Consider the following 27697-nt stretch of genomic DNA (forward strand, 5'->3'; position numbering starts at 1 on the left):
CTGGGCGACAGAGCGAGACTCCAATTCAAAAAAAAAAAAACATCCTCTCAATTAGAGAATTAGAACTAAACACGATCTCAGTCTAAGAATCAAACCAGTTAACAGTCTATTTCCAGAATTGGAAAGGTTGGCAGTAATGGAACCAAGCAGCAGACAGGATGAGAAGGTAACACTTAGAAGACAGGCAAGTGATCTAAAAAAAAATTTTTTTTTTTTTAGTCAGTCTCACTCTGTCGCCCAGGCTGAAGTGCAGTGGCACACTCACGGCGACTGTGGCCTTGACCTGCTGGACTCGGGCAATCCCTCCACCTCAGTCTTCCAAGTAGCTGGAACTATAGGCACACACCACCATGCCCAGCTAATTTTTTGATTTATTGCAGAGGTAAAGTCTCGCCAAGTTGCCCGTGCTGGCTTCAAACCCATGGACTCAGGCAATCCTCTCACCTTGGCCTCCCAAAGTGCTGGGATTATAGGCGTGAGCCACCACGCCTGGATTAATTTAAAATTTTTGTGTTAGACAAGATCCACACAAAAATAAGGAAAGGTAGAGATGTCAACATCTGATAACAGTCTCAGAGATGACAAAATCTTATGGACCTTTCTTTCCTGAAGCAAACTTGATATATTAGTTGCTTTCAGAAACAATTGCTGTAATTTTATACACCCATAATTTGTACAAATGGTCTGTTACTATGTGTCATAGAGAAACAACAAAACAGAACAACCATAACAGGAGTAATATATAATGCAATTACAAACTCCATATGAAATTTATCAATTTTATTATGTACAAGCTCAATATATTAACCTATTTTTTTGAGCACAGTATACATAGGCAGATATACTTCTAGGTACTTTGCTCAATCTTACTATTATTTAAATTTTCTACATTAGCTCAGATTTTATAAAGGTTACTATGTATAGTAATTACTAACCTGTTCCTTAACAGTAGTATTCACATTGGTCAGGTAATGTTGACATATTTGACAAAATACTCTCATCTGTTTCTTTAAACGCAGTAAGTCCTCCTTGAAAAAATTTAACATGTACATTTCAAAACATTGTATAAAAACACAGCATTCCTTTAAAATGTTTTAAATTATATAAAATGTTATCTCACATATACAGCTATATTAACTCTACTTGTACATTTGATTTAAATATCTTCTTTATAATTTATCAGAAAGAAAATTAAAATAGACCACTTTTCTTATAAATTTCACCATATTGCAGCGTTAAAAATATCAGGATTATTAATAGATAACATCCTAAGTGGTCTGGGTCCTTTACAATGAGAAAACTTAGATAACTGCATGACTATCTTTAATAAAGTCCCTGGCTCAGAATGCTTAAAAAATATGGATTTATGATTCATGCTCACTTTATTGTTTGAAGGGTGGTCAAATTATGAATGGAAGAAAATAATTAATAAAAAAGGAATAGCATCTTCCACTTCTTGTTTAAAGGATACTGGTTTCACTTTTTAAAAACTGAGAGCACAAAAAAATCGGTTTTGTGGTATTACTCTAAACTTTAAAATGCCTCATAAACTTATACTAAAAAGATGAATCTTAAAGAAAGAATGAAATAATGTTTTTTGTAGCAACTTGGTTAAAATTGGAGAACATCATCCTAAGTGAACTAACACAGAAACAGAAAAACACTGCACATTCTCACTTAGAAGTGGGAGCTAAACTAAGGATCTGCAAAGACATAGACAATGGTATAATGGACAATGGGGACTCAGAAGGGGTGGGGAGAGGGAGAAAGAGTAGAGGGACAAAAAATCATCTTTCAGATACAATGTGCACAGGTGAAAGTGGTGAATACACTTAAAGTTCAGACTTCACCACTATACAATGCAATCATGTAATCTAAAACTATCTGTATCCTCTAAAGCTACTGAAATCTTAAAAAGTACTATGTTTTAGCTGGGCTCGGTGGCTCAGCCTGTAATCCCGCGCCTTTGGGAGGCTGAAGTGAGTGGATTGCCTGAGCCCACGGGTTCGAGACCCACCTGGGCAGCGAGACCTCATCTCTACAATAAATCAAAACATCAGCCGGGCGTGGAGTGCATGCCTGTAATTCCGGCTACTTGGAAGGCTGAGGTGGAAGGATCACCGGAGCCCAGCAGGTTGAGGCTGTGGTGGTCGGTAGCGGCCACTGCACTCCAGTCTGGGCGACAGAGTGAGACTCCAACTCAAAAAAAAAAAAAAAAAGCACTATCTTTTTTCCCATTTTAATTTTCATCTTTTGACATTGGTGAGCAATCATATGTGCTAATATGGTCACTACTCTTACTATCAGCTTAATGTTTAGTTAAATAAACTTCTTCCTAAGTGTTTGCCAAAAAGAATACTTTTTTTTTTTTTTTTGAGACAGAATCTCACTGTGTTGCCCAGCCTGGAGTGTAGTGGCATAATCCTGGCTCACTGCAGTCTCAACTTCCTGGGCTCAGGAGAGCTTTCCACCTCAGCCTCCTAAGTAGCTGGGACTACAGGTGTGTGCCACCATGCCTAATTAATTTTTATATAAACAGGACACAATTTTAATAACAATACTATATTGATTTTTCAAGAGAAAAAAACTCGTTTGTAGATATAGAGGAATTCTCAGCATTTAACATTATACTGTGGGTTTAGGCAATACACACTTATCATCAAGATGAATCCTTTTTGAAGAAAGTATGTATCAAGAGCCACATCTATAACCCCCCAAAACTGCTTAATATTCATACAAATGGAAAAGGCAGTTCCTGTTTAGTTCAATGACTAAACACAGCAAGGATTATGAGTAAAGCTTTAAATGTTTTATGTACTAGTAGTTGCCACATTATACTCAATCAGAAATTGATTTATCATAAATGCAGAACATCACTAGAGAAATCTTGACTATGAATAAGGTGACCCAAAACAACAACAAGTCATAAGAAGATCTAGGGACAGAGGACTTATTATCTTCAATTTATGTAATCTTTTTTTTTTCCTTTTTCTTTTTACTTTCTTTTTTTAAATTTTTTTAAATTTTAGAGTCAGGGTCTCACTCTGTCTCTCAAGCTAGACTGCTGTGGCACAATCATAGCTCACTGCAGCATCAAACTAATGGGTTCAAGTGATTCTCCTGTCTTCGCCTCCTGAGTAGCAGGTGCCAACATGCCCAGTTAATTTTTTTATTTTAGAAATGGGGGGGTCTTGCTATGTTGCCGAGGCTGGTCTCGAACTCCTAGACTCAAGCAATCCTCCTGCCCTGACCTCTTGGCATCTGCCACAATGCCGGACTTAGGCTTTTTTTGGAGTCGGAGTCTCACTCCGTCGCCCAGTTTGGAGGGCGGCCGTGGCACACTCATGGCCACTCCAGCCATCGACCTGCTGGGATTCGGTGATCCTTCTGCCTCAGCCTTCCAAGTAGTTGGAACTACAGGCATGCGCCAACATGCCTGGCTACTTTTTTTGATTTATTGTAGAGATGAGGTCTCACCAAGTCGCCCAGGCTGGTCTCGAGCCCATGGGCTCAGACAATCCTCTCACCTCGGCCTCCCAAAGTGCTGGGATTACAGGTTTGAGCCACTGCGCCTGGCCAATTTATGTAATCTAATAGGAGTATATGTTTCAAAGACTCTTGGTACCAATTCTGAGAATATGGAAAGCCATAAATTATGCTATCTTCAAATGTGAACAATTTTTAATTAAAAATCATAGCTCGAAACAAACCATATTAATGTCCTTCCACTGAATACACACCAAACAGGACTGTTTTTTAAAGGTATATATTCATAAATAGATTTTAAAAAGCAGTAATTCATTGAAACAATTGGGTTTTGTGAAATGTATAAGTTTGCTATAAACTGTTAATGATACTTAATCTCATAAAAACACTACTGAATCACCACAAACCTTTGTAGAACTGCTTTCAGTTATCTTAGCAAGTTGCCAAAGGATTACATAGTGAGTACACTGCAATGCATGAATAACAATCTGTAAAAATAATTAAGAGGGTACAGTTAAAATTTAATTCACAAAACTTTACATTTCAAAGTTAAATATGCAATTTATGAATAAATAAAAACCTGCTCGGGCATGTCTCCATTTTCAATTCCGGTTTTCAAGAGTTTGTAATTACAAGCAAACAAATCCCACTTTGAAAGATCATGGGCACTGTTTAAAAAAAAAAGTAAGCTGTATTAAAAAGCTAAGTCTAATCACAAGTGTTTTGGACTTGAGTGTTAACATAGTGCTATTAAAGTAAATACAGTAAAAAAAAATTTTTTTTAAGTTGGAGTCTCATTCAGTTGCCCAGATTGGAGTGCAGTGGCACGCTGCCGGCCACTGCAGCATCGACCTGCTGGGCTCCGGCGATCCTTCCGCCTCAGCCTTCCAAGTAGCTGGAACTACAGGCGTGCGCTACCACGCCCTGCTAATTTTTTTGATTTATTGTAGAGATGAGGTCTCGCCAAGTTGCCTAGGCAGGTCTCGAGCCCGCAGGCTCAGACAATTCATTCACTTTGGCCTCCCAAAGCGTGGGATTACAGGCTGAGCCACCGAACTTGGTCTAGTAAAATTTTTAAATGCCTCCACCACAAAAAAAAAATTCAACTTAGAATTTAATAACATTACAATCCATAAAACAAGTTGATTTTGTTTTGCTACAGTTTTAAAAAATCAGAAGCTTTAAGATTCAACTTACTTATGAAAAGCAGTAATCCTCTTCAAGGTTGACAATACCTGATATGCATCATCTTCATCAGGTTCTTCACCCTATGAGTATTAATTATACATTAAGAACCACCAAAGTGAAAAGCCCTTGACTATCAAAATGTTGATGCTACCTTGAAAAATAAAAAATAAAACGGGAGCTAAATGGTCACCAAGATGGAAATAATAGACACTGGGGACACCAATGGGGTGGGGGGGAGTTGAAGGTCCAGAAACTACCTACGGGGCACAATGTTCACTATGTGGGGAATGGGCTACCTGAGACCAAATATCCACCACTTCACAACATGTCCATGTAATGCATGTGTGTACCCCTGAATCTAAAATTTAAAAATAATAATAAAGACTACAAATAAACTTTGTCACTCAATATCTAGATCTGGCCAAATTTAAGGCAATATGGCTGGGATTATGAGTCAACTCAAGATTATTATTACAGGAACATTATAACCAAGAGAAAAAAATAAAATGACATTCTTCTCCCTTTTTCCTCTAATTAACCTTGACACAAAACTATAAAGTTATCTATTATTTCACCATAATAGACTAGGACAACAGAGAACACTTGAAGGATAAAGCCCAAATACCTTAAACATATATCCTCAGAAAGATATACAAGACCAATCACAAGTTAAATGGGGGAAAAGAATCCACTGAATAATGACTAGATATGCTAGTCCCTTTTGGATACCAACAGTTGATAATACACTTTCCAATTTAGAATAATTTAAGTTTTGAAAATTTGTATGAATCTTGCTACATGAAACGCAAAATTGCTTAAACACTACTAAATCTACAGTGCTGAAGTCATTATCTCAAAAAAAGCATACTTCTTTTTAAACTTTAATTCTTCCACAAAGTAATTAAATTTATTTAATAAACCATTGCTTGATTTTAAATTAACTTGTCCTAATCACAATAATATTCAGCCAAGAGTAGAGCCATTAAAACTTTTAACTCAGAATGTGATAATTGTACATCAACATATTTGTACAAACCTCCAATTTGCAAAACATAATAAGCCTCAAATAACAATATATACCAAAAAAGTTAATTAAAAGAGTAATTGATAAAACAAGAAAACTAGAAATTACAAAGTCCATATGATTTTTTAACAGCAATAAATGATATAAGTGATGTGGAACAGGCTAATAGCATTAATTGGACAATTATGGCTTCTTATTTTATTAAAATATATTTATTGTAAATATATACTTGCAGAAAAATAGTAATCACAATAAAAATAGATGTGTATTTAAGTGCCATGTGCTAACGCTCTCTGTAAACACAATAAAACACTACAAGAAACTCCAAAAGCAACAGTGGCTACAGCAATAATTTATTAAGGCTTTATAATATCAAAGACCATAATTGTATACCCTAACCAATACTGCCAAAACACAAGGAATTACTCTACTTTTTGAGGCTACTTGGTCTCAATCTAGCTCTACTTTTCTGTTCAATTAATACCCTATTCCTTAACAGCCCATATCCCCAGTTTGACTAAAACCAGCTAATTGCCCAGATTATTTCTTTAAACTTAAAAAAAAAAAAGTTCGTTTTGCTTTCACCTTCTCTGAGTCACAGATTTTTACCACTTTCCTATTTTGGTGGAGAAATAGCCTGATGAGTCACAGAATGAAAAGCCTGAATATCTTTTCGACACACTGCTAGGGACTCTCACCAGGACTAATACTTGGGTAATCAATTAGCTTACTGGAGTAGAGGGGCCCAATTGACAAAATACTTGTAATATATACCTCTTGCAGAAAATCTTCAAGAAGTCGGTTAAATTTATCTGCTAATTCATCTATCAGTTGACTTCTCGAAATATCTACTCTGTTGAAAATTGTGAACTCTTCATTACAGAGCGCATGGTAAGTTTTAGAACATGCTTCTAAGACGTCTGTGTCTGTGTGCTTCTCTACAATATTCCGGATCTGTCTCAATAAGGCATCCAAATGCTGCAAAATAAATTTTTTTCATCAAAACTAAGGTATATATGATAGGCATTAAGTGACTGAACTACCACAGCACCAAGAAGAAAATTTTCAAATACAGTAACTCTACAACGTAGGGTGTACATTTTAGGATAATTTTCTAATCATGGTAAATAAATACACTGATCTATCCATGCTACTTTCTCACCGTTAACGAGAATAATATTACATATTTTGTAGGGCTTTGGTGAAAATGTTAATTAAAAAAAAAATTTACGGCCGGGCACAGAGGCTCACGCCTATAATCCCAGCACTTTGGGAGGCCAGGGTAAGAGGACTGCCTGAGCCCATGGGTTCAAGACCAGCCTGGGCAACTTGGTGAGACCTCATTGCTACAATAAATCAAAAAATTAGCCGGGCATGGTGGTACATGCCTGTAGTTCCAGCTACTTGGAAGGCTGAGGAGGAAGGATTGCCTGAGCCCAGCAAGTCGAGGTTGCAGTGGCTGGGAGCATGTCACTGTCCTCCAACCTGGGTGACAGAGTGAGATTCCAACTCAAAACAAAAAACAAAAATCATACAATAGTTTCTGGAACACAGTAAAAGTGTTGAATGAACATTAGCTACTTTTGTTTTATAACTGCTATTATTCAGTTACCCACCCCCAATGTCCATAAATGATCAGTGACATAGGCCGGGCGTGGTGGCTCACAACTGTAATCCCAGCACTTTGGGAGGCCGAGGCAGAAGGATTACTTGAGCCACGGAGTTTGAGGCCAGCCTGGGCAACATAGTAAGACCTTGTCTCTACAAAAATAAAATAAAAATAATTAACTGAGTGTGAAAGCACATGTCTATAGACCTAGCTATTTTGGAGGCTGAGACGGGAGGAACACCTAAGCCTAGGAGGGTGAGGCTGCAGTGAGCCAAGATCATGCCACTACACCCCAGCCTGGGCCACAGAATGAGACCTTGACTTAAAAAAAAAACAAGCTTATAAAAATAAATGATCGGTGATATACTCACAAAATGGCTAAGAATGAAGGTGTGGCTGTGGGCATGAAGCAAAAGAAAGCCTCATTAGTGGTATTTTCTAAATAAAACTAATCTAAAATATATATAAGATATAGGGTTCCCTTCATATAATGAAAGCATACTTTAGAAAATATAAACAAACAGTATGATGGGATACACTAAACTAACACATTTTCTTAAAGGTTTTTAATACACAAAAAACACCTTACCTTTTCTAATCGTCCAGTGGTATAGATTTCCAAATCAAAATACTGAGGCAACTGCAACAAATTGGTCACCTTTTCTGCATCTATGGAGTACTGTGATATTGAAAAAAATCATGTTAAAAAAAATCACAATAATAATTAAACTTTATAATATTCTGTGAGGTATTTTGAAAAAACAAGCGATTTCTTTTAGTAACACTATGATATTGGCACAAACTTACTTTTGCTAATAACTGAGGAAGGGCCACAGCAAAAAGTTCAGTGATTTTTGTCCTGTCATCCAACTGAGTCTTCTTCTCCTTTGCTGTCAGCACCTGAAGTAACACAAAGACTTTAATAAACATTTACTAAGCCCATTAAAATTGTTAAGTGCTCACGTTTTAGTTAATACATACAAAATAAGTTATAAAACAGTATTTTCAATGAGGGATACAAAAATGTCTACTTAAAACTTTAACCCTAAAAGTGACATAAAATAACTTAAATATTAAAAAAGCCAAATGAAATTTTAAAAATTTGAATAGTTCTAGAGGGAAAATCAATATCCAGTGAGACTAGCCAACTCTACCTTTGGATGTAAGGAAAATCAGTTAAAATAGGAAATGTAGTTTAGGAGCTTATAATAATGAGACTGTACAGCATTTCTGCTTACTCTAGGCTACAGGCCATGATACATAAGTTACAAATTCAAAATACTAAATTGCTTCCAGCGTTTAGAAAAACAAAACAGAAATTTTTTAAAAACAGGAAAAAAAAACCAGACAAAAGTAGAATGCATCGTACACCATAAGTTATAGTATTGTTTGATGAAATTTTGCTTCAGTTATACACAAAAACACGTATATATGTGTGTACTAGGTCATGAAATACAAATGCATTTTTGTGCTTTATAGCCAAAAAAGTTGGGACGCCTAGGGAATTTTCTTGGTGGAAAATGCAAATTTATGTGAACTTTGTAATAATACATTAAAATCTGATCCCAGGAAATAGAAATTTCCCCACTTTAATAAATATCTCCATTTCGTTTCTAATTTTATATTAGAAGAAAAAGAAAGCAAATCTATATATAGACCAAAATGCACCATTCTAAAATGTTGCAGTACATTCAGTCTTGAAGGCAAGGACTGTTAATCACTGTATCTCCTGCAATAACGAAGAAAATATCTTATAGAAAGAATTTAAATTTCTCAAATTGCTAATGCTTTAAACTTTACTTCTAACACATTTATAAGCAAAGGTTATCTGAAAAATAAAACACAAGATTCAAATTTTTTTTCCTGTGGTTAAAATAGGGTTTTCTGGTTTTTTTTAAAAAAAGATACTGAAAAAAGAGAAATGCAATTTAGAATATTAAAAATACATTTTCATACCCTTTTTCCTGTCCCTCTTCCCACAGGAGGATGACATTCAGCTGCTTGTCTAATAGTACAAAGCATTATTTCAATCAGAGCACTCTCTTGCCTGTCTGTTAGTGCTAAAAAAAAAAAAAAAAAAATCAGAAAGAGTTAACCTATTTTTTCTCCCTACATGCCGTTTGTAATGATTACGTAACAGTTTATGTGAACAGAATATGACTTAAGGTACTGAAGAAAATCCCATTACTATATCACAGAAAAAAAAAAAATCAGAACAAGTTAAACCTTCCTAAATCCCTCAGTATTCAAAATCTGTCCACCGCAGATCCACACATTTAAGAAAATGTGAACCCAGATTTTAAAAAAAATATGTTAACAGCAACTTCATCTTTCTACATTTCATAATATTAATGTATACGAAAACAAAATTATGCAAAGCAGGATTTTCTATCAATTATTTTAATACTAAAAAGATAAACAAATGGAATTAGTAAAATCTATTTTCAAAACTGTCCTGAGAACAAAAATTACCATGATTAAACATTCTTACCTTCCTCCCCACTAAGTGGCTCCTCCAGCAACAAGCTATTCATACATTCCCAGTCTTTCAGCAGCTCAGTAGCACAGTCCCACATGCTATCCACAAGGTATGCTGCATGCTCATGTAGCTAAAATTTAAAAAGAGCAATGTGCTCTTAGACAAACAGCATACTAGCCTTAACTCAAAAGAATGGAAGCTTTGTTAGCACAATATACAACTCTCAAACAGCGATCTGTTTTTTGAGGCCAAATGGAAGAAAGGACAAAGAGAAAGAAACTGCCTTAGCTTGCTGTGTACAAGCAAACCTTGTTAGGTAGTGATACTAAAGCATTTTTAACAATAATAATTAAAACAAATATAAAAATCATTTTATAGAAAGATTATATGCACATGTACTACTTATTTGGAACTACTATTATATCAGTTAACTATTCTCAATTCTTAAATATATTATAAACGTTAACTAAATGAGTGATAATTAAAACATAAAATATATGCTTCTTAATTCAATATATAAGCAAATCATTCTCTTCATTCTGTGAAACTTAAAAGACCCTACGGCTTCCATTTTTGGTGATGAACATAATCACGATACAAAAAACTGTCAAAGACATTACAAATAAAAAAATTACAGACCAATATACTTCATGAACATAGAGGGAATATCCTCAAAAATCAGCAAACTGAATCCAGTAATATATAAAAAGAATAATGGATCATAATAAAGTAGGGTTTATTCTAGAAATGCAAGGTTGATTCAACATTTTAAAAATTATTCAACATAATTAAACACATTAACATAATGAAGGATAAAAATAAAACAATTACCCCAAGAGATGAAGAAAAGGCATTTTACAGAATTCAACATTCGTGCATTATAAAACCTCTCAGCAAAGAAGGGACAGAATGAAACATCCTCAATCTGATAGCTAACAACATAATTAATGTTAAAATATTGGATACTTTTTCCATAAGATCAGGAGTAATTCAAAGATGTCTACTCTCACCACTTCTGTTCAACATTCTACTGGAAAGCTTAGCCAGTTCAATAAGGCAAGAAAATAAACAGAAAAAATGTTAGAAAGAAAAAAGGAAAATTATTTTTATTTGCAAATTATCTAATTGTATATTGTGGAAAATCCAAGACAGTCAAGTTTAAAAATTCCAAAAACACAAGAATTTAGCAAAGTTACAGGATAGGAGGTCAATATTCAAAAACCAATTACATATCTAGATATAGAAATAATTAGAAAATCAAATAAAAGAACCTAACACTAATACAATAAAATTGTAATATGAACACCAAAAATAAATTTTAAGCCCTCTCAAAATCTGATAAGATTTTCAACTTGAGGGACCCTGATGTAAGTTCACCTTTACAATAGTAATAATAGCAGGTACCAACTTTGAAAACTCACAACATGCTAGGTTTCTTTTACAAGTTTTATACAGAGTACTTCAGTGTTACCTAAGAACTTATGACCCATCTTTTTACTAGGAAACTGAGGCTTAGAAAGATTAAGTAATTAAACCAAAGTTACACAAACAGTAAGCAAATAACGTTTTTCTGACTCCAAAATTCATGTTCACAGCACTAGACATAATCCTATAGTTTGAACATGTTAACAAAAGTAGAAGGCATATTTTAAAATTTTTTTAGAGTAGCTATATCTCCAGTCTATTCAAAATGTACTGTGTTACATAGAAGATTTTAAGATATGTCTTATTTTAACCCCTTCTCCAAAACTGTTTGAACCGAAGTATAAAATAAATAATATCAACTAACCTCACTTTCTAGAAAGAAGAAAACCAATGTCTTAACGAGGTTGGCATTTGGGCCTTGTCTTCCCCTTCTTTTCATCATTCCATCCTCCTCTGGATCTCTACGACTGAAGAGCCTATGAATAAAGCAAAATATTCATTGTAAAACAAAAAAAACCATATTTTCTTATAAAATAATTAACTGTCTGGATTCCCTACTTAAGCATCTAACAAAGGAATAAAGGGAACTCGGTAGGTACAGTATCGTTCAACATTATACCACCAAGCAAATAAATGCTGCAAATCTTTTTCTTTTTTTTTCTTTTTTTTTGAGTTGGAGTCTCACTCTGTCACCCAGACTGGAGTGCAGTGGCCGCTCTCCCGGCCACCGCAGCCTCGCCTGCTGGGCTCCGGCGATCCTTCCGCCTCAGCCTTCCAAGTAGCCGGAATTACAGGCGCGCGCTACCACGCCCGGCTGATTTTTTGATTTATTGTAGAGATGAGGTCTCGCTGCCCAGGCGGGTGTCAAACCTGCGGGCTCAGGCAATCCACTCACCTCAGCCTCCCAAAGGCGTGGGATTACAGGCTGAGCCACCGAGCCCGGCTACAAACCTTTTTTATTTCATTCTTGATGGTACTTCTAAGTCCCTTTAAACTAACTTCCCAAGTAAATTGTACTGAATTACAAATTATTTATTTTTAAAGACCTTATTGCATTTTTACACAACGGTTTCCTTTCATAAAAAGTACACTGACAAACTATACCATTTATGCACAAAAATTTGATATTTTCACATATTAATATATTTTTTACATATTATTTTTGAAAACACATCTTTTCCCTCTATCCTTTTTGCAAAAATATCCCAACAAAGTGCTCCTTTCCTATTAATAGCTTGGGTGTTTTTTCCTCATAAACAAGAGAACTAACATGGGAGAGGAATTAAATAGAAACTATAGTGTGAAATGTTTTACACCACCTCCTTCTAAACACTGCATTCTTAATGAACATTTTAATAAAATCTTACAAAAAAGAAAAGTTTAGTCCATGTGGTTTAAATGTTCTCTTTGAAAACAATTATTAACATATGCTAAATGTTTCGTAATCAGATATTCACACTGCTATCCATACTACCTAATCTAAGATGTTAAACAGAATGATAAAAGCAAAGAGACTGCAGGATTCCTGGGATTCTTATGTCAAACTTGGGATTCTTACGTCTTTAAGTACATAAAGAAGAACCTTTTAATATTTTCTAAGGCAAAGCAAAAAGCTTAAGACAAAATATTATAGTATAGGCAATATTTAGATGTCAAAGCAGGTACAAAGAATAGCAACGAGTCAGGAAGAGGTCAGTCTTAATATCATAATATAGTTAGATATCTTTTTAAGCATGTCCATGAAAAGACTTGGATACATTTTCCTTTAAAGATCTAACAAACAAATCAAAGAACTTGGAGAGGAGAAATCTAAACTTTTGAAAGGAAATATAAAATGTAAAAGCTTCAATCTGACCTGTACTCAGTAATTTTTTAAAATAAGTTATATGTACATTTAATACCAAGTACAACATAATAAATTACTGCTATGAAAGTATGCTTTAGAAAATGAATAACAAAAATACAGATTCACTTTTTGTAGAGAAATTCTCCAGCTGCTACTGCTACTGGTCGGTGAGCTGAATAAACCAGATGATAGACATTTTCACAATCTTCTGCAGTAAGAACTTCTTCACTACTCCTAAAGAGAAATAAGCAGCACCAGGTTTTTTTTAAATAATGTCATAATTATAAGTATACTAAGAATACAAAAAATCATGCTCATACACTTCAAAATGGTAAACTTTGTGTACACATGAACATAACAATGTAAATAATAAATACTGGGGACTACAAAAGGGAGAAAGCTGGGGAGGTGCAGGTTGAAAATATTTTTAAATTTGTAAACTTTCTCAAATTTCTGTTAAAGAAAACATACAAAAGGAATTAATCTTATTTAATTATTGTCCATTGGTAAAGGCTCGCCCTGAATATTTTATTAAGATCAAAGAAAAATGGAAGGTAAAATTAAGAATATAAAATGTATACAAATAAATGTTAAAGAAAATGTGATATGGATGCTAAAGGGAAAGTAAGGCAAAATAATAAAAACTAATGTGAAAAGCAAAGTGGCAACATGCTAAAAAACTTAGGGTTGATAATCACAGATAATACTTTGCATGTATTTCATAGTAATGGTAAGATAAAATATCACTTTAAAATATACTGTCTCATTTATCTCACACTGATGAAGAATACATCACCCACCATGTACTGGACATCACATAAAGCGATACAAATGAACATTTCAAATAATTAAAATTTAAGTGCCAGAAATCTTTAATTGTAATCCATCACTGAAAAATCTTACTAAAATGTAATGCTTATTTTCCTGATTTTATTTTTAAAGAACAAAATAATCCTAATAAAGTCTTCTTGGTAAACCAGAATCATCATTATTAAGGCCCATTAACCATGGTCACCAGGATAAACATTACTGGGTTCTTCCCTTGGGACTACACTCAGGGTTCTGCCCTCTGGCAACTCTTTCCCACTTAATATGCTTCTAGTATATCTTGAGATATATAATCTAGGGTTTTACCATTATATGTAAATTAAAAATCCTAGGACTATGACAAGTGAAAAAAGTCTACGAGCATTAGATAGTTGAAGAACACAGATCCTTGTTACTTTTTGGTTTCCTATTGTGCTAAAGGCTTTCAAAAATCTGATGTTTAAAATATCATTTGCTTTTGAGAGGAAAAGATACTAAACTGTGAAAACTCAAGCTTCAAAAACACTTTAATTATTCTGTATAACACTAGATTAAAAACCAGTATGACATTTTATAACAAGGCAAAGAACCAAACCACTTAAAGTATTTTAACTCTATAGTAGCTTACTCATTTGAACTTTTTTAGATGAAATGTTCCTAACAAGTTTCAATTATTAGCTATATACATACCTAAAAAACAAGATTAATGGCTATGTCTATTACCTTTAATGAAAATATCAGAAATAACAAGATGCCCATAGTATACTGCAGAGAAGGGGGAAATAAGCTACAGGAATATATGTAGAGCATTATTTATTTCAGAATTCTTTCAATATTTTTATATGTGTATATAATATTCATAATTTTTAAACACGAATAAATATTAAGGAAAAATACAATAGTTAGCATACTGCTCCAAAAGTTCCAAGGTGAGCAAATTCTCTGAAAATGTCAACACATGTAGAATCGCCTTCTTTCTAATCACTACAATGTAGTCCGTTTCATATAAATAGGGATAATAAACACTACCATCTCACTGGGCTGTTGTATTAAATGAGATAATCAACATAAGTGCTCATATTAGCTATTATTTTATATAGTAATTTAATTCTGCCTCTATTAATAAATATCTTGGCTGTTTTCAAAATTCTGTTATTACAAATAATGCTGTGCTAAAGAACACGAGCATTTTAAATTTTGATAGATACTGCCAGGTTTTTTTCTCCAAGGAGCTTAGACCAATTTATACTTCCATCAACAATTACAAGGTTCTGTTTTATCATGGCCTCAACAACACAGTATACTACCAAATATCTATTTTTGTCAAGCAAATAAGTAAAAAATTTTATCACTTTAATAAATATGTCTCTAAGGATGCCTGAACATCTATTCACATGTTTAAATTATAATTTTCTTTTTTGTCAATGATCTATTCCATAATATTTGACATTTTTCCTATTGGGTTTCTAGTCTTTTAATTGATTTGCAAAAATTGACTCCTTTGTTGCAAATATCTCATCCAATATGACAGCTGTTTTCAGAGTTTGTTTATGGTGTTTCATGCCACATAGACAATTTAACTTTTTGTGTTAAAGAGATAAAGTTAATCCACTCATCTCTTTATGTCATTATTAAGTCATGCTCAGAAAATCCTTGCATAGTAATTTTACATATAAAATAAAATTTTAGGTCAGGCTCAGTGGCTCAGCCTGTAATCCTAGCACTTTGGGAGGCTAAGTGGAGAGGACTGCCTGAGCCCGAGGGTTCGAGACCAGCCTGGGCAACTTGGTGAGACAATAAATCACAACAAATCACACAATAAATAACAAAAACTAGCAGGGCATGATGGTGTGCATCTGTAGTTCCAGCTACTTCGAAGGCAGAGGCCGAAGGATCGCCTGAGCCCAGCAGGTAGGTCGAGGCTGCGGTGGCCGTGAGCATGCCACTGCACTCCAGCCTGGGGGACAAAGAGTGAGACTCCAACTCAAAAGAAATTTTTTTTAAACCATCTCACATTTTCATCCAGTACATACTGGGTTCATTTATTTGCATTCAAATATTTCATCCAAGCTGTGCACGGTAGTGGCTCATGTCTGTAATCCTAGCACTTGGGGAGGTAGAGGCGAGAGGATTGTCTGAGCCCAGGGGATCAAGACTTGCCTGGGTAACTTGGTGAGACTGCGTCTCTACAAAACATTATCCAGGAATGGTGACACATGCCTACAGTTCCAGCTATTTGGAAGACTGACATGGAAGGATCACCTAAGCTCAGCAGGTAGGTCAAGGCCAGCATGCCACTGTCCTCTAGCCTAGGCGACAGAGTGACTCCCACTCAGGAAAAAAAAAAAAAATCCATCTGGAAATTATTTGGGAATAAAGAATGAAATAGAAATCTCATTTTACTTTTTCCCCCAAATACAACTTAGTTGTCACAAAAACATTTATTGACTTTCTTACTGATAAGAAATGTCACCCTCAACCTATATTTGAATCCTATGTGCATTTGTGTTTAGCTCTAATTTTATTCTGCTCCACTGATCTCTTCATGCACCAGGACTAAAATTTTTAAATCAATATGGTTTTACAATATGACTTTAAATCATGCTGGGCTAGTCCTTACTCATTAGTTTATATCATATTTCACTGGCTACTCCTACATGAGAAATTTTCCATATGAATGTTAGAATTCACTTACTATGGTAAAAAAAAAAAAAACCAAAAAAAAACTTTTGCCATTATTTGGATCATGTTAAATATACAGATATGGGGAGTTTGCAAGTCTTTAAATACTACTGAGATTTCCAACTTCAAGCCTTCTTTTATGTTCTTTAGCTGCATTTTATTAATATTTTTTCATGTACATCTGGCAGATTTCTTGTTTGTTACTAGTTATTTCTATAGAATATTTGTATTCTTTTGAAACAAGGAGACTTTGCTTTTAAGAGTTCTAACATATTGTATTAGTATTTGGTAGAGAAACAGCGCCAGATAAATATTTATTTTTAAAAGTATAAAAAGTATTGGAGAGGATTTAGAGAAACTGAAACTCTTGTACACTTCTGGCAGGAATGTAAAATTCTACAACCGCTATGGAAAACATTATGGTGATATCTCAAAAAAATTAAGCTGAATTACCATATGATCCAGCAATTCCACTTCTGGGTATACACAAAAGAATTCAAAGCAGGGACTCAAAGAGATACTTGCATGCCTACGTTGACAGCATCGCTATTCATAATAGCAAAAATGTTGAAACAGACCAAATGTCCAATAGTGGATGAACAGATAAACAATGTGGCATGTACATCCAATGACATAGCATTCAGTCAAAAACATGAATATATGCTTCTTAGTAATAAATAAACTTGAAGACATTATGTTGAGTAAAATAAGCCAGACCCAAAAGAACACTGTATGATTCCACATATTTGAAACATCTAGAATACACTCCGGGCATGATGGCTTAAACCTGTAATCCCAGCACTTTGGGAGGCCGAGGCGAGTGAACTGCCTAAGCTCAGGGGTTCGAGACCAGCCTAGGCAACTTGATGAGACCTCGTCTCTAAAATAAATAAAAATATAAGCCAGGCGTGGAAGCGCGTGCCTATAGTTCCAGCTACTTGGAAGGCTGAGACAGAAAGATTGCCTGAGCCCAGCAGGTCGAGGCTGCAGTAGCCATGAGCTTGCCACTGCTTGGGTGGCAGAGTGAGAATTCAACTCAAAAAACAAACAAAAAACAAGAAATATCTCGAATGTGCAAATTTATAGAGACAGAAAGTAGATCAGTGGTTACCAGAGGCTGAAGGAAGGAGGAAGTGGGGAGTTAAGCATTTATTGGATACAGAGTTTCAAGATGGAATCATGAAAAAGGTCTGGAGATGGACAGTTGTAGCAGTTGCACAACAGTGTGAATATATGTAATGCCACCTAAATCATACTTTAAAATGGTTAAAATGGTAAGTTGCATGTTGTACATATTTTACCACAATTAAAAAATTTTTTTTGATATCATCACTATTAGATATTAACATAGTACAATAAATCTTTTTTATTCATATTATATTACTTTTTTCAGATCATTTGTGCTTTTCTTAACATAGTAAAATAAATCTTCTATTTAGATTGTTTACAGGAACTATGAGAAGCATTAATAGAAAAGTTTCAGTTGTTCATACTCTGAAAGTATGACAAATTATAATAAGCACATTTTCTAATATATTCAAGTGTTTATATTTTAAGAGTATCAAAAGAAGTAAAACAGGAAGGAAACTGGCTAAGATAATAGGAAAACATGTTCTTAGCTCAGTTTGAATTTTGCAGGTTCTGTGGTTCCTTACTCCTATGTTTTCTCAATTTTACATGAGGAAATTTAAACTTTGCCATGACTTAAGCTACTAAATTTTAAACCTACATGATTTTAAACTAGGTACTCTAATGTATTATTATATATGTGCACATAAGTGAAGATATGCAACAAATACATACTTACTGTAAAACAAGAGTGAGTAATTTTATTGCTTGTACTGCAACATCATATTCTTTGTCAAGAGTCATAGACACAATTCTATCCTAAGGACAAAAAATATATATATATTTTAAATGAAAGCAAAAGAAAAATATTTTCAAATTATAGGTAATTTGTAAATTCATAAGGTAATACTAACCTTGAATCGACTGGTAAAAAGCTCCAGTTTGGAATTAAGCTCTTTGTTGTAATAAAGCCCTTGGAGAGCAGTAAGACATTTGAGTCTTACTTCACCTTGCTAAAATAACCAAGAGGAGAAAAATGCATTACAGGTATGTATTTTCAACCTGAATATTCAAGATGCATACAATATTTTCTACCTTAAAATTTTAAACATGTTTCATACTTCAGAAACTATTATCTTTGATAATGAAAAAATAGAAATCAGCATATACATCTAAGACTAAAATACCTCATGGGGCTACTATTTTTGTAGGTTAGATGACAATTTTTTGAAAATTTGTTCAGAACAAAATTATTGGGAAAGACAATAGGAGCATATTTTACACTAAGTTTTCCTTTACAGAAAGTAATGCTTGGAAGAAATATATACAAGGAACTTCTTCAATGCTATTAAAGATGCAGCCTAAAAGAACAATGATTTAATTTTAAAAAATAAAAGGTCAGAGACCAAGTTATAAAGTATAACCTAAGATACATGTTTACTAAAAGAGAGGATCAAAATAAAATAAAAACATTACCCTAAGATAAAAAAAAATTCTAAAAAGGAGAGGATTGGCTGGGCTCGGTGGCTCAGCCTGTAATCCCAGTACTTTGGGAGGCTGAGGTAAAAGGACTGCCTGAGTCCAGGAGTTCGAGAGCAGCCTGGACAACTTTTTGAGACCTCGTCTCTACAATAAATCAAAAGAATTAGCCAGGCATGGTGGCGTGTGCATGTAGTTCCAGCTACTTGGAAGGCTGAGGCGGAAGGATCGCCGAAGCCCAGCAAGTCAAGGCTGCAGTGGCCATGAGCATGCCACTGCACTCCAGCCTGGGCGACAGAGTGAGACTCCAACTCAAAAAAAAAAAGAAAAGAAAAGAAAAGAAAGTTAATCAGTAGCCAGGATTCAAAAACTCTAGGGGACTGTATATGATAAAGGCAAAATTTTCACAGAGACAATAAACAAGACAGCCATGTCTACGAGATGTAGACGGACACTGGCTGTAGGGTACATCTTACCTTATCGTGCATAGTCCAGCCAACATATTTTAAATAACTGTCATTGAGAAAGGCATCACTATACATCTTCATCCAAATGCCAATCTCCTCAATGCATATAGCTCGAATTTCTGCTATTGCATCGCTGAATGGATAAGAAAATTATGTATAATTAGTGCCAATATACCATAGGACTTAAATGTTTATTCAAGAGCTACCAAGTAGTTCATATTTACTATGAATATGATACTATCTTAAGTATTATTGGGAGATTAAAAAGTAAAACTGAAGCATGGCCCTGAGTGCCAAAAGCTTACAGGTGATGTGGCGAAGCATAATTATGAACACATAAATATTTAAAATTAAGTAAAACTGCAAACAAAATCCATCCCCACATTGTATACTATACCATATATCCCAGCCTTTGCTCACACCTGCTGGGCATGGTGTGTTCAGAAGACAGCAGGTACACTAATCTGGCTACAGCATAATTTTCCAGGTGAGAATTACTTACACATTACATTGAGGCCAAGCTCAATTGGGATTTGAATGTCAGACTAAATGATTTTAAATTCATCCTGTAGGTACTGGTGAGTCATTGGAGGCAGAGGAATAACACAATAAAAGGATGTTTTAGGAAAACTGCAATAATCTCTGGCATGAGAATGATGAGGGAATATACTAAGGTAATGGTGACATTACAAATGAAAAAAATGGACATGTGGATATTACAAAGCACGCATTAACCTGACTCAGTAACTGCCAATTTGAGGAAATGTGGGAAAAGTTCAATAAAAATACTACCAACGTTTAAGAATACGTTACAGCAGAAATTGTTGTAAGATTACCTACTTCTTTCCTCCGCTCATTCAAAATAGCAAAAGAAAACATCTCACTTTATTTAACCTATCCAAATTTCCCCACTGATATTCAAATGGAAGTACATCCAAAAGCAATGATTTTGTATCCTGACTCCTAATAATAGCAGTAATTTCTACTGGCTACAAGTCAAAACATAGTATTACCCCATTTTTGAGATGGAAAACATCAAGTTTAGAGTTGTTAAAGTGACTCCGTGGCACAGCTTAGATTCTAACACTGATCTTACTATAACATTCTTTCCACTAATATATACCATCTAAACTGCTAAATATCCATACTGATAGAGTAAAAATTACATAGTGTTACTTAGGAAAAAACTGTCCTGACTTACCGGTATCTATGTACAAACACTCCTTTAAATATTGCATTCATCATATTCTCTATTTCATCTTGATTTTCCTGAAGCTGTAAAGGACAACACACCATTTATTTTCAATTCTAAAGGATGACAACCAAACGAACACCTAAAAGTTGTTACAAGCACAAAGAAATGTAGGATTCTCCAGTTATTTCAGTGATTATATCTAATTTTAAATTCTACTAGAAGTCCATATACCCACACAGGAAAAATTAACAGTTGTATATCAGGTAGCTAAAGTCCCTTGATACCTGAAATATCTAACATGAATTTTAATATTTAGTTGGTAGATTAACTTTTTCTAATGCTCACAAATCTCCAATGCATAAAAGAACTATAAAGAAATATTTTATGTAGTTTATTATTACTACGTATCATTTATTATATACGTTCAAATCAAGAAAGAATGGCTGGGCTTGGTGGCTCAGCCTGTAATCCCAGCTCTTTGGGAGGCCGAGGTGAGTGGATTGCCTGAGCCTGCGAGTTCGAGACCCGCCTGGGCAACTTGGCGAGACCTCATCTCTACAACAAATCAAAAATTAGTCAGGCGTGGTAGCGCTCGCCTGTAGTTCCAGCTACTTGGAAGGCTGAGGCGGATCGCCGGAGCCCAGCAGGTCGAGGCTGCGGTGGCCGGGAGCAGCCACTGCACTCCAGTCTGGGTGACAGTGAGACTCCAACTCAAAAAAAAAAGAAAAGAAAGAAAGAATAACGATTTTTCATTATCTTGATCTTTATAACCTGAAAAAGAATCATTTTAACTAGTGCATGATTAAAGAAAAAAAGGGGTTAGAATAAAATAGGCAAAAATATTATCTTCCTGCTAAATTATTTTGAAAAAAATAGACCAATCTAAAGTAATCAGGTAAACATTTGAAATATTGGAAATATTGGTTAACTTACATACTCACATATGTGTTCAAGTCAGAGCTGCAGAATTAAGACGACACTTTCTTTTACATTCTTTGGATAAATTAGCTTTTCGACTATGTTCTATGCTTTTGTAAAATGTATTTTTTTGCACTAATTTAACCTTGTATTTCCAAATAAAACTAACAAGGGCATGCATTTCATGTATTCACTAGCACAAAGGCACAGGCACAGTTAAATTTAAAAATTTAACCCTAAACTAGAAGTAGTATCTTATATCTGTACAGAAATTTTAATCTCAAAGTTCTTTCAAACTTTATCTACTCATTCTGCTCAATCTTAAAAATTATGTCTAAGAATCAGGCCATAATTTCAAAGATTAAGATATGCCTTATATTAATCTAATAAATCAAACAATAAAATTTATTAATAAATTAAAGGTTAAAAGTATAAATTCCTCATCTCAAATTATATGAAAAGTATGAGGAGGGTAGGCATGAGAAAAATACGAGCAGGTTTTCTCTTAGTTCTCTTGAGTCAGCATATTTTTAAAAGTTATTGACTACTTCAATAATAGCCAATTTAAAAGTACAGCTACTACCTCCCTCCAAATTTCAGATCAAGTAAATAATTTACTTGATTACCATGAAAACTACTGAATTCAAGTGTATTACTAATATCTTTGAAACATTTCCTAATAGGAATAAAAACGAACATCTCCATTGTGACATAGCAAAACATTTTATCACCAATGAAGAAAGAATTTAAACTGCAAGCACAGCATCAGAAGATTTTATTTACTATTATTTAGCAGAGGGCTGAAAAAATATTTTGCCTTATTCAAAGGTGAATTTGGTGGGAAGTCATTAATGTTAAACAAGTGTATCCTACTGTACAAAAAAATACTGATTTTGGTGCCACTAAATAGCCTGTAAGTTATTTTTCAAAGTGATTTCACAGAATTGTGCAACCTCACTTATGCTGATAACAAGCTGAGGCAGGTTTATCACAGTGAAGATGAATAATACAAAGATTTTAAGACAACTTATCAGACTGACTTAGGTATCCTCAAAGCTAGTCTAGGAAAACAGAAAATCTGCATATAATGTATTTTTGGCAAGAATATTCAACAAACTTTAAGTTAGACACAATCTGAAATGTTATTTAAATTTAAATCTTTCTAAAAAATTACCTGAGGCACTAACAAAGTTATATCATAATTAATGGTGAAAACTAAATATTCAATATAAAGGCTTACCTCTTTCCGCTTTTGTAGCAGGAGTTCTAGCCTCTCATTGGCTCGTTTTCCAATCATTTTATTCCGCTCTGCCTCATATTGTCTTTGTGTATTATCCATATTAATGCTAAGATTTAGTGCCACATTCACTAAAGCTGTCATCAACTTCATAGCTAAAGAGTAAAATGCTGAAATTAATCTAACAGATATGAACATTTACAATTTAAGATCAAATAGACAAACTAAGTATATATGAGCTAACCTGCTTCTAACAGAAAAATGCAGCTGTTGTAATGGACAACAATAACAAAACAACACCTAATATATATCAAAAACTTACTATAGATCAGATGGTTACCTATTTTAAGTACTTTTCAAGCTTTATCTCTCAATTAATACAATAGCTCTCAAAGTTAAGTATTATCCCAATTTCATTCACGAGGAAACTAAAGTTCAGGGAAATTTAAAAATTTGCTTCAGATTATACAGTCCATGTAAGTAGTTAAACTAGGATTCAAAACAAGATAATCTCCAAAGTGAGGCCCAACCTTTTCCTGTACAATGACCATTTGTATATCTATTCCTGAACTGTACCCCACATTCTTAAAATAAAAATAATAATAAAGAAAAAAAGGGTAATCTGTCTTTAGACTATGCTTAAATGCCACTATTCTATAATATGTCCCTTATAGTGATCTTTTTAATAGATTATCCTTCTTAGCCAATTTTAGTTCATACAAATTTATTTAGCTATTCCAGTAATTAAAGGGAACTTGATTGCTTTATATCAAATTACATTGTGTAAAAACACTCACAGAGTTTTATCAGTATTTGCTTTCCTTTACTTTTACTCTGTATCATCATAAAGAGAATATGTAAATTGTGAAGAACCAAGGTCATGAAAAGTCAAAAGAGCTGGGCACGGGGGCTCATGCCTATAATCCCAGCACTTTGGGAGGCCAAAGCAAAAGGATTGCCTGAGCCCAGGGGTTTGAGATCAGCCTGGGCAACTTGGTGAGATCTCATCTCCACAATAAATCAAAAACTAAGCCAGACATGGTGGCGTTTGCCTATAGTTCCAGCTACTTGGAAGGCTGAGATGAAAGAATCACCTGAACTCAGCAGGTTGAGGCTACAGTGGCCATGAGTGTGTCACTGCACTCCAGCTTGGGCAATAGAGTGAAACTCCGACTCAAAAACAAAAGTCAGAAGAACAAAGAATAAAATATCACCCAATAAAATATATTTTTCATAAAACATTCTCCAGATTCCTACCTTCTATTACTGAACTCTTACTACTGAGACGAGACTCTTATTATCTGGGACTTAAAACTTATTAATTAGGTCAGGTATTGTGGCTCACACCTACAATCCCAGGACTTTGGGAGGCAGAGGTAAGAGGATTGCCTGAGCCCACAGGGTCAAGACCAGCCTGCGCAATTTGGCAAGACCTCATCTCTACAATAAATAAAAAAGCTAGCCAGGCATGGTGGGTGCATGCCTGTAGTTTCAGCTCCTTGGAAGGTTGAGGTGGAAGGATCGCCTGAGCCCAGTAGGTCAAGGCTGCAGTGGCCGTGAGCATGTCACTGCACTCCAGCCTGGGCGACAGAGACAGACACCAACTCAAAAAAAAAAAATCTTATTAATTCAAAGTTGTGATCATTTGATGCTTTCTTTTCTTTTTTTTAACGTGGGAAAGCAGGATTTATTGAGAAGATAGAGAAGTTCCCACAGTGGGAGGGGACCTGAAGGGATTGCCCCTTTTTATGCTTTCTTTTGCTTACTCCACACTATTTTTCAGACTTGGTGCATTGCATGATACAACAAAATAAAATTATACCTTAACATGTGTCTGTTGGCCCTCTTAAAGAGATTTCCTGGCCAGTCAAGGTGACTCGTGCCTGTAATCCCAGCACTTTGGGAAGCCAAGGCAGGAGGATAACTTAAGGCCAGGAGTTCAAGACCAGCCTGTGACAGCAAAGCAATACTTATCTTTACAAACAAACAAAAAAAATTAGCCAGGCATGGTGCCACATGCCTGTAGCCCCAGTTACTTGGGAGGCTGAGGTGGGGGATCACTTGATCCCAGGAGTTCAAGGCTGCAGTGAGCTATGATGGTGCCACTGTACTCCACTCCACACTCTTGCCTGGGTGCCTAAGACAAGAACAAAACCTTGTCTAAAAATGAAAAGAGAAAGAGACAGAAACAAAGTGAGCGAACGAGAGAGCACGAGCATGAGAGCGCAAGCATGAGAGGAAGAGAGTGCGCATGCACTTGAGATTGATTTCCCAATTTTATGCCCTGAGCTATTCCACACTGTCAGCAAACCACTTTGTCTTTCAGATTTAAAACTTATTCACATTGCACCATCATGGTACTTGTTTTAATTTGCTTTAGCCATTAAGTTCTTGACACTGAAGTCTACCTTAAGTAAATAAAGCAAGATCACATTCATAATTTGTGACTTCAAATGGATAACTTAGAGGTACATCTTTAATCACAGATTTAATACTTTAAAAATATTTTAAAGAAAAAAATAATTCCTACAGTAAAAGAATAACTTTTTGAAGTCAGAAATCAAAATAAAATTAAAGCTTAGAGTGCTATAATAACAATTAAAGCCTATTTGACCTAATCAAGCTTAAATTTTTAAAAATCACATATTCAATAACAATGTATCATAAATTTTACCTTTAACACAAAAGAGAAATCAAAAGATTTTATAAAGTATAAAAGTGTACCTTGTTTCACTAAAATTTAAAGATCAGGCCCGGCACAATGACTCATGCCTGTAATCCCAGCACTTGGGGAGGCAGAAAGAGAGATGACTGCCTGAGCCCAGGGATTTGAGAAGCCTGGGCAATTTGGCAAAACCTCATCTCTACAGTAAATAAAAAAATTAGCCAGGCATGGTAGCGCGCACCTATAGTTCCAGCTACTTGGAAGGTTGAGGCAGAAGGATTGCCTAGGCCCAGCAGACAGAGGCTGCAGTAGCCGTGAGTATGCCACTAAACTTCAGCCTGGGCAACAGAGTGAGATTCTGTCTCAAAAAAATTTTAAAAAATAAAGATAAAAGAATTATCTCTAGTCTAAAATTACCCAGAAACATAGGAAATGTCTATGCTCTGCAGTATGATTAAAACAATAAGCACTGTCCAGTGAGGCCATCCTACCTGGAGGGGTTCTGCAAACCAGAGACAAACATAGAGTCATCAGGATTACATATCCAAAATGATTGTGCCAGTATCCCCAAATTTGCTGTGTCAGTATCTTCCCTGATAACATATCTTTCAATAACCTAACACCTACCTATCATCCAATTTTCCCCTTGCTGTGGCATAGTATTCAAGTAGGTTTACCACAAGAAAATCACCATATACTATCAATGGTACATCTTCACAGGCTCAAAACTGAAAACATCCTATTTTCAGTAACTCAAACAAGGGATAAGGCTGGGGAGAGTGTCCTCTTAGTGGTCACTTTATAAATAAAATTAATTTGTGTCACTATTACTTCCTTTCTCTTTTAATAAGAATCCTTTTCATCTCTAAACTAAGACAACACACAGAAAATGTTTCTAAATACTGACCTGCCAGGGTGCTTGTATGTCGAAATGCTCTGACTTGTGAGTCAGACAATCCCGTGAGAAGTGAAATGACTGTATCCATCATGTACTCATCATATATGATGCTATATTGACATTGTCGTACTAATACGCCAATGAATTCACAAAAACTGGATTTGAACTTCTTCCACTGAGGACCAGCCATGGTAAGTGGATAATCTCCGCTATCCTAAAACAAAAATTTAAAACAGCAATTTCATTTAAATATATGACATAATACTTTGCTTGTTTCCAAAATATCCTAGGCAAAAGCATGAAAACACACCTTCCTTCTCCAATAAATCTTCAAAGTAGAAGAGAGTAATATGCAAAGGTAGGGGTATCTATGAATACTTTACTTTTCTTTTATTTAAGACCAAAATGAATATTCTGAATTCACTTTAACCAATGAAAATATATACTAATTACTTGGAGGATAAAATCTTAAAAGCCTCCCTTGCAAACACAAACCAAAACAAACTGTATTTTTTTTTTTTTTTTTTTTGAGTTGGAGTCTCACTCTGTCACCCAGGCTAGAATGCAGTGGCACACTCACGGCCACTGCAAGCCTCAACCTGCTGGGCTCAGACGATCCTTCTGCCTCAACCTTCCAAGTAGCCAGAACCACAGGCACATGCCACCACGCCCAGCTAATTTTTAATTTTTATTGTAGAAACGAGGTCTCAGGCAACCCCTTCGGGTCCCCTCCCACTGTGGGGGCTTTTCTGTCCTCTCAATAAATCCTACTTTTAAAAAAAGAAATGCCGTCTCGCCAAGTTGCCCAGGCTGGTCTTGAGCTCCTGGGCTCAGGTAATCCTTTCGCTTCAGCCTCCCAAAGTCCTGGGATTACAGGCATGAGCCACTGTGCCTGTCCCAAAAAACTGCATTTTAAAATGGATTCAAAATGATGAAATCATATTCTCAGTTAACCTAATACAATAAAGTTGGATGTTTAAATCAACAAAAGATTACACTGCATATTTTCATTAATTTCATGGCATCAAATAGTTAACAGAAAAACAATCAGATAATTTTTTAAAAGATGGAAATGTAGCTAGTATAGACCTGACTGGTACTCAGGTTTTCCCTTATACAACAATGGAGGCATTCTTCAGCCACAAATCATTAAAAACAACCAAGTTCTTAAAAATAAAAGCAGAGAGTTGGGCACGGTGGCTCACACTAGTAATCTCAGCAATT

General features: G+C 34.9%; 1 protein-coding gene across 5 annotated transcripts in view; it reads right to left on the minus strand.

Moving 5' to 3' along the window:
* STAG2 (stromal antigen 2) overlaps positions 1–27697 on the minus strand; it is a 154715-nt gene that overhangs the window by 38017 nt on the left and 89001 nt on the right. For all 5 annotated transcript variants that reach the window (XM_021715918.1, XM_021715917.1, XM_021715919.1 and 2 more), the window contains 17 exons: positions 26483–26687; positions 22914–23065; positions 20762–20835; positions 19570–19693; positions 18529–18627; positions 18354–18433; positions 13184–13291; positions 11576–11687; positions 9799–9916; positions 9264–9367; positions 8115–8207; positions 7897–7986; positions 6473–6676; positions 4684–4754; positions 4067–4154; positions 3894–3974; positions 936–1028 (listed from right to left, as the gene is read on the minus strand). In XM_021715918.1, the coding sequence (XP_021571593.1) occupies positions 936–1028; positions 3894–3974; positions 4067–4154; positions 4684–4754; positions 6473–6676; positions 7897–7986; positions 8115–8207; positions 9264–9367; positions 9799–9916; positions 11576–11687; positions 13184–13291; positions 18354–18433; positions 18529–18627; positions 19570–19693; positions 20762–20835; positions 22914–23065; positions 26483–26687 (1896 nt within the window). The remainder of the gene's footprint in view (positions 1–935; positions 1029–3893; positions 3975–4066; positions 4155–4683; positions 4755–6472; positions 6677–7896; positions 7987–8114; positions 8208–9263; positions 9368–9798; positions 9917–11575; positions 11688–13183; positions 13292–18353; positions 18434–18528; positions 18628–19569; positions 19694–20761; positions 20836–22913; positions 23066–26482; positions 26688–27697) is intronic.

Source organism: Carlito syrichta, unplaced genomic scaffold, assembly GCF_000164805.1.
Source record: "Carlito syrichta isolate Samal-C Ts95f unplaced genomic scaffold, Tarsius_syrichta-2.0.1 Scaffold308016, whole genome shotgun sequence".
NCBI classification, from domain to species: domain Eukaryota; kingdom Metazoa; phylum Chordata; class Mammalia; order Primates; family Tarsiidae; genus Carlito; species Carlito syrichta.